At 38.2% G+C, this 8,151-nt stretch overlaps 1 protein-coding gene across 1 annotated transcript in view; it reads left to right on the top strand.

Moving 5' to 3' along the window:
• CCDC174 (coiled-coil domain containing 174) overlaps window positions 1-8,151 on the top strand; it is a 28,409-nt gene that overhangs the window by 1,840 nt on the left and 18,418 nt on the right. Inside the window, exons 2-3 of the mRNA XM_007461576.1 lie at window positions 1,805-1,909; window positions 2,837-2,937. Coding sequence (XP_007461638.1) covers window positions 1,805-1,909; window positions 2,837-2,937 — 206 coding nt within the window. The remainder of the gene's footprint in view (window positions 1-1,804; window positions 1,910-2,836; window positions 2,938-8,151) is intronic.

Raw genomic sequence — 8,151 nt, 5'->3', positions numbered from 1 at the left:
GGCCCGTGAGCCACAACTACTGAGCCTGCGCGTCTGGAGCCTGTGCTCCGCAACAAGAGAGGCCGCGACAGTGAGAGGCCCGCGCACCGCGATGAAGAGTGGCCCCCGCTCGCCACAGCTAGAGAAAGCCCACACACAGAAACGAAAACCTAACACAGCCAAAAATAAATAAATAAATAAATAAATAAATAAATTAAAAAAAAAAAAAGAAGGCTTAGAGAGACTTTCCTGGCAGTCCAGTGGTTAAGACTTCGCCTTCCAGTGCAGGGGACGTGGGTTCGATCCCTGGTTGGGGAGCTAAGATCCCACATGCCTCTGGGCCAAAAAACCAAAAGACAAAATAGAAGTAATATTGTAACAAATTCAATAAAGACGTTAAAAACGGTCCACATCAAAAAAAAAAAGGCTTAGAAGAAAAGGCTTAAGTTTTTTTTCCTTAAATGTACAAATCTTTTTATTTTAGTGATACATGTAACTTTACTTATTTTTAATTTTTGGCTGTGTCAGGTCTTAGTTGTGGCATGCGGGATCATTCGTTGTGGCGCGCGGGCTTCTCTCTAGTTGTGGTGTGCGGGTTTTCTCTCTCTGGTTGTGGAGCGTGGGCTCTGTAGTCTGCAGCACGTGGGCTTAGTTGCCCCATGGCGTGTGGGAATCTTAGTTCCCCGACTAGGGATCGAACCCACGTCCCCTGCATCAGAAGGCGGATTCTTTACCACTGGACCACCAGGGAAATCCCAAGGCTTAAGTTTTAAAGTTTTAAAAAAAATTTAGAGTATTAGGCCCTAGAATGAACCTGCCCTTGGCATTATTAAAAACCCTGCCAAGCCTATTTTTAAATTGCTTTCTTCCAAAATAGAAATCATTGAGCGCAGTCATTTTGATTTCCCTTAAAAGTCAGTTTGTGATGCTGGGCTTTATAAGTATCTGCTTTATAAATGACCATGTGTATAAGCAGCTGTACTTGGATCCTTAAAAAGGAAACTGTCATTACATCCTTTTTTGGAGTAGATAGTGGTGACTGATCCAACTCCCCTGTACCCTTTGCTCTGGCCTTTCCTGTTCTCGAACCCTGTTGTTCAGCTAAACTTGCAGTTTCCAAAACATGCTGAAACAAAATTCACTCAGTCCATTTTATTTCTAGCCATTGAAATCTTGCCTATCCTTTAAGCTTCATTTCAAGGCCATCTCTGATCACTCTGGCCAGAAGGAAATACTCCTTTATCTGAACTTTTTGCTACTTAATTCCACTCTTCATGGCATTTATTACAACTGACTGGTGTTGTAAGTTACGTTTCTTAGGAGATTGTAGGCTCTTTGAGGCAGGAGTGTGTCTAATTCATGTTGGTATCCTGCTCTTCAATGTTAAGTGCCAGACATATACTGGTGCTCAGATTGTTGCTGAACAAAGACGTTTTCCTATAGAAATAATAACTTGTTGTGATGTTTACGTGAAATTACTACAAGAAAAAGCCAAGGACAGTGCCAGTCAGACAGAAGGTGCTTAATAATGTTAGTTGAATCTGAATCTAAAAGATGCAGATTTCATTTACCTTGCTTTATCACTCTCCCCTTGCCCAGAGGAAAGCCTTGAAGTGTTGAAAGTTAAATACATTTACAACAGAGCTGGAATGAAATATGACTTGGTCTTATTTTGTACTAGATTCTACATTTAAACTTTTAGTTTTATATCCGGTTTTGTCCATTTATAGGAGCTTGTAATCTTGTTTTGAGAATTACAAAAACTTAGAAATCCAGTCACTCATTAGAATTAATTGTTTTTGTTTGCTTATTGGTTTTATTTTAGTTGGTAGACCTTAAGGCTGAACTCTTCCGAAAACAAGAAGAATTCAAACAAGAAAAACTTCTAAAAGATGCTGGAGTTTTGGGGAAACCAAAACCAACTACTAAGGTAAAAATAAGATCTAATTATCTCCATCAATTCCAAACATAGGGAAATTACACTGTACTTAGGTTATTTGAAAGTGTTCATGGTGTCTGCTACATAAAAATGCCTGTCTTATATTTGAACATCTGCATGAAATGTTTTAAATATTAAGATAGAAATTAGTAAGATTTAAAAGTGCATTATGGGCTTCCCTGGTGGCACAGTGGTTGAGCGTCCGCCTGCCGATGCAGGGGACACGGGTTCGTGCCCCGGTCCGGGAAGATCGCACATGCCGCGGAGCAGCTGGGCCCATGCGCCATGGCCGCTGAGCCTGTGTGTCTAGAGCCTGTGCTCCGCAGCGGGAGAGGCCACAACAGTGAGAGGCCCGTGTACCGCAAAAAAAAAAAAAAAAAAAAAAGCGCATTATAATGATCTAATTCTTTAGCACTTCTTTTGGAATAGTACATACTGTTAGTATGTGTTTATTTACATTCCCATGGAAGATTATCTAGTTTTACAGGTGTTATAAATCCAAACAGAGATAAACAATTAGATAATGTAGAAATATAACAGAAATATAGCTGGGTCTTTAAGAGTTGTGAATGTTTTTACAATTTTATAGCTAATGGTATCTGTTACTTGTGTTACTAAATCTCTGTTATATATGTTTTCATTAGTCTTGAATTAGGTTGTAATATTCAGGAGATAAAAGAGAAGTAACTGCAATTGTATAAAGAATTTTTTTTTATGTAATTAGGGCTTTTTTTTTTCAGCTCCAGCTTTGCTATGTACAGTGTATTTACAGGACATAGGTTGGCTGTCAGAAGTCTAGTTATTTCCACTGATTCATAAGATCTAATCATCTTTTTTTTCCTTCTGATGTACAAGACAAGTAGAGAGTTTTTGCAGTCATTTGGTGATTCTGTCTTGTCTTTTTAAATTATTCTCCAGAAACCAAGTATCTGGAGCAGACAAAACACAGGAGTTTCTAATCGAGCTGAGAAGGATGCTGAACAGAAGATTGAGGAACAGAAGACTTTGGACAAAGCGAGGTAAAGTTTCGCTCTGATAAATGTAGCTGCCGTTGTGGCTACCCAGGCAAAGGAATGAAAGTTCAACTTTTACTCTTTTTGATTTACAGTTTTAATTTTTATCATCCATATAGCCAAATACTCTTATTACTCTGAAAATAATATAATTTGCAGACATATTTATAGTCTTATAAGAAGACAAGAGAAAGCCTCAGTTTAAAAGATGAAACAATCCCACTTTGAGCCCCTGTTAGGCACTGAGGTTATCAACAAGTGTTTAAGAAGTGTCCCCATGGTGGTGTGGTTTGGGGCTACTAGGTGGCATGCTATTAGCATTTACAAACTGAATTTCCCCCTCAACTTTTTAATATGAAAAACTTCAGACCGACAGAATATTTGAAAGAAGAGTGTGATGAATATTCTAATACTTTTCACCTAGGTTCACCAATTAACATCTTTTAAAATTTACTTTCTTCTCCACCCCCCCTCCAGTGTGTGTAGAGAAACTTTGTTAAACATCATGATATTTTACCTCTAAATATTTCAGCGTATATCTTTTAAGAATAAGGACATTATCCTGCATAATCACAATACTGCAGTCATACCCAAGAAATTTGACACTGATAAAATAGTACTATCATATGGTCCATATTCAGATTTCACCAGTTATCCTAAATAAAGGTTCTGTCCTTTATTGTTTTTTAAAACATTTAATCCAAGAGTCAATCAAAGAGTACACATTGCATTTAATTTTCATATCTCTTTAGTCTCTCTTAATCCAAAACAGTTCCCTTGCCTTTTTGTTGTCTGTTATGCCATTAATGTTTTTTAGAGTCCAGCCCAGTTGTTTCTACACTGTCCCACAATCTGATTAGAGTCACACTAACTGTTGTTGGTAAGAATACTATTGAATATATAGGTAATGATATGTCCTCCCATTGAATCACATTGGGAGGTTCATGATGTCAGTTTAAGTCATTATTGGTGATGATAACTTTGATCACTCAGTTAAGGTAGGTCTGCTAGATTTTTCCACTGTAAAGATTCTCTTCCACATTTGTAATTAATAATAATCTAAGGAGGGAAATTGAGACTGTGACTGTCCTCTTTGCCAGTATGTTTTCATGCGACGGTTTTGTCATTACTGATGAGTCAATTATTACACTGATGATTTCAAAGTTAGAATTTTTCTAATTCTATCATTCCATGTTTATTATTTTTTCATTCTGTTTATTAGCTGGCATTCTTCTGTAAAGAAGACCTCTTCCCTTATTTGCAGTATCACCCTGGGCTCAGAATCCCAAGTTTTAATGTCTGTCATGACTGCCACATGTGCTTTTGGATCCATGGCATAATGAAAGTTGAAAACAGTGGTTGCTAAGGCTCCTCAGCTCTTTTGGGTCTGAGAATAAAGGGCAGAATATTAGCCCATTTGGGGGATTGTTTTTCTTAGTGTTTGGCCTATCCTCAACAGACATGAGACTTGACTTAAAGGTATGTTCATTTTTGAGACATTTTTCTCACTACTGGACATTATTCTTAGAATTTTAATTTTGTTGAAAGATGCTGTAACTTTTTTATGCTTTATATATATATTTAATTAAGATATAATTGAAATATAATGTTATATTAGTTTCAGGTGTACAACATAATAACTTAATATTTGTATATATTGTGAAATGATCACAATAAATCTAGTTAACATCTATCACCACACAGTTAGTTTTTTTTGTCTTGTGATGAGAACTTTTGAGATCTACTCTTTTAACAGACTTCAACTATGCAATACAGTCATTATACTGTACATTACATCCCCATGACTTACTTATTTTGTAACTGGAAGTTTGTACATTTTGACCCCCTTCACCTATTTCACCCATTTCCTCCCCACCCCCTGCCACCTCTGGCAACCACCATTCTGTTGTCTGTATCTATGAACTTGTTAGTTTTTTTGTTTAGGGTTTTTTTGTTTGTTTGTTTGGGTTTTTTTGTTTTTTTTAATTTCACATATAAATGAAATCATATGGTATGTGTCTTCTTTGTCTGACTTATGTCACTTAGCATAATGCCCTCAAGGTCCATCCATAACATTGCAAATAGCAAGATTTCATTGTTTTTTATGGCTGAATAGTATTCCATTGTGTATGTATTGTCACCTTTTCTTTATCCGTTCATACATCAATGGACACTTAGATTGTATCCTTCTCTTGGCTATTGTAAATAACGCTGTAATGAACTTGGGGGTGCCTGTATCTTTTGAATTAGTGTTTTCATTTATTTCAGATAAATACCCAGAGGTGGAATTGCTGGATCATATGGTAGTTCTTTTTTTTTTTTGGCCACGCTGTGCGGCATGTGGGATCTTAGTTCCCCAACCAGAGATGGAACCCCTTCCTTCTGCGTTGGAAGTGCAGAGTCTTAATCACTGAACTGACAGGGAAGTCCCCATATGGTAGTTCTATTTTTATTTTGTGAGGAATCTCCATACTCTTTTTCCATAGTGGCTATACCAGTTTACATTCCCACCAACAGTGCATGCAAGTTTCCTTTTCTACACATCCTCACCAACTGACACTTGTTATTTCTTGTCTTTTTGATAGTAGCTGTTCTAACAGGTATGAGGTGATATCTCATTGTGGTTTTGATTTGCATTTCCCTCATGATTAGTGATGCTGAGCACCTTTTCATGTACCTGTTGGCCATCTGTATGTCTTTGAAAAAATATCTATTCACGTCCATTTTTTAAATTGGATTGTTCTTTTGCTGTTGACATGTAAGTTCTTTGTTTATTTTGGCTATTAAGCCTTTGTCAGATAAATGATTTGTAAATATTTCCTCCCATCCAGTAGGTTGCCTTTTCATTTTGTTGATGATTTCCTTTGTTCTGCAGAAGCTTTTTAGTTTGATATAGTCCCTCTTCTTAATTTTTGCTTTTGTTGCCTTTGTTTTCATGTCAAATCCAAAAAAAGTTAGTGCCATAGTGGATGTCAGGGAACTTGTGGCCTGTGTTTTCTTCTAGGAGTTTTATGGTTTCAGGTCTTACATTCAAGTTTTTATTCCATTTTGAGTTAGTTTTTGTGTACGATAGTGGTCTAGTTTCATTCTTTTGCCTGTGGCTGTCCAGTTTTCCCAGCACCATTTATTGAAGAGACTGTCCTTTTCCCATTGCATATTCTTGGCTCGTTCGTTATAAATTAAATGACCATGTGTGTGGGTTTATTTCTGGGCTCTTTCCATTCCATTGATCTGTGTGTCTGTTTTTATGCCAGTACCATACTGTTTTGATTACTGTGGTTTTGTAATATAGTTTGTAATCAGGGAGCATGATGCCTCCAGCTTTGTTCTTCTTTTCCAGAATTGCTTTGGCTCTTCGGGGATCTTTTGTGGTTCCATACAAATTTTAGGGCTGTTCATTCTATTTCTGTGAAAAATGCCACTGGAGTTTTAACAGGGATTGCTTTGATTTTGTAGATTGCTTTGAGTAGTATGGACATTTTAACAGTATTCTTCTAATCTGTAAATATCTTTCCACTTATGTGCATCATCTTCGGTTTCTTCATCAGTGCTGTGTAGTTTTCAGTGTATAGGTCTTTCATCTCCTTTGTTAAATTTATTCCAAAGTATTTTATGTTTTTTTTTTTTCTTTTTTTTCTTTTTTGGCTGTGCCACATGGCATGCGGGACCTCAGTTCCCCAGCCAGGTATCGAACCTGCGCCCCCTGCAGTGGAAGCATGGAGTCTTAACCACTGGACAGCCAGGGAAGTCTCTTCTGTTCTTTTTGATGCAATTGTAAATGGGATTGTTTTCTTATTTTCTCTTTCTGATAGATCATTATTAGTGTATAGAAACGCAACAGAGTTTTGTGTATTGATCTTGTATCCTGCAACTTCACTGAGTTCATTTCTTAGTGCTAACAGTTTTTTGGTGGAGTCTTTGGGATTTTCTTTTTCTTTTTTTTTTTTTATTATTTATTTTTGTATGCATTGGGTCTTCGTTGCTGCATGCAGGCTTTTCTCTAGTTGCAGTGAGCAGGGGCTACTCTTCGTTGCGGTGGGCGGGCTTCTCATTGCACTGGTGTTGCGGAGCATGGACTCCAGGCACGCAGGCTCAGTAGTTGTGGCATCCAGGCTTAGTTACTCCATGGCATGTGGGATCTTCCCGGACCAGGGCTCAAACCCGTGTCTCCTGCATTGGCAGGTGGATTCTTAACCACTGTGCCACCAGGGAAGCCCGGGATTTTCTATATATAATGTTATGTCATCTGCAAATGGTGATAGTTTTATTTCTTCCTTTTTGATTTGGACGCCTTTTTTTTTTTTCTTGCCTAATTGTTCTGGCTAGAACTTCCAATACTACACTGAATAAAAATGTTAAGGGTAGGCAACCTTGTCTTGTTTCTGACCTTAGAGTAAAAGCTTCCAACTTTTCACCATTGAGTATTAACTATGGGCATGATCTTTTTTAGTTTCCTCTGTATAACATAGTATTCCTTGGTACTTTGCTGTGATTTTTCTATCTAGTAACTTTTTACATAATACGTTCATTGTGCTCGTGGGGAATCAAGTCTCCCCATGATCTGCAGGACTTCTGCATCTCTCCAGAGCTTACAACAGGCAGAGGTAGGTCCATGAGGATGTAAGACCTCAGGCAAGTTACTTTTCCATTGAGACTCTTTCCTTATCTGTGAGGTGTGGTGGTTAATACTTAACTCATGAAGCCCTTTAAGAGATTAAAGGAGTTACACAGTGTCTGGCACATAGTGGGTTCCAGATAAGTGTCCCATACCCTTGCCCTCTGAGTTCCATCTTCACTACTTGACTGAAGAAATGTTTTTCACAGTCACCAATGACTTCCTCATCTACTAAATCCAGTGGCCATTTCCCTGACATCTTCCTTGATCTCCATTATTTTTTAATTAATTAATTTATTTATTTATGTATATTTTTTGGCTGCATTGGGTCTTCATTGCTACACACGGTCTTTCTCTAGTTGTGGCAAGCGGGGGCTGCTCTTCATTGCGGTGCGCGAGCTTCTCATTGTGGTGGTTCTCTTGTTGCAGAGCACGGGCTCTAGGTGTGCAGGCTTTAGTAGTTGTGGTGTGCAGGCTTGGTAGTTGTGGCTCGTGGGCTCTAGAGCGCAGGCTCAGTAGTTGTGGCGCACAGGCTTAGTTACTCCACAGCATGTGGGATCTTCCTGGACCAGGGCTCAAACCCGTGTCCCCTACATTGGCAGGTG

Source organism: Lipotes vexillifer, unplaced genomic scaffold, assembly GCF_000442215.2.
Source record: "Lipotes vexillifer unplaced genomic scaffold, Lipotes_vexillifer_v1.1 scaffold889, whole genome shotgun sequence".
Lineage (NCBI taxonomy): Eukaryota > Metazoa > Chordata > Mammalia > Artiodactyla > Lipotidae > Lipotes > Lipotes vexillifer.
Note: the sequence above shows the minus strand (reverse complement) of the source record. Positions and strands in the feature narration are given on the sequence as shown.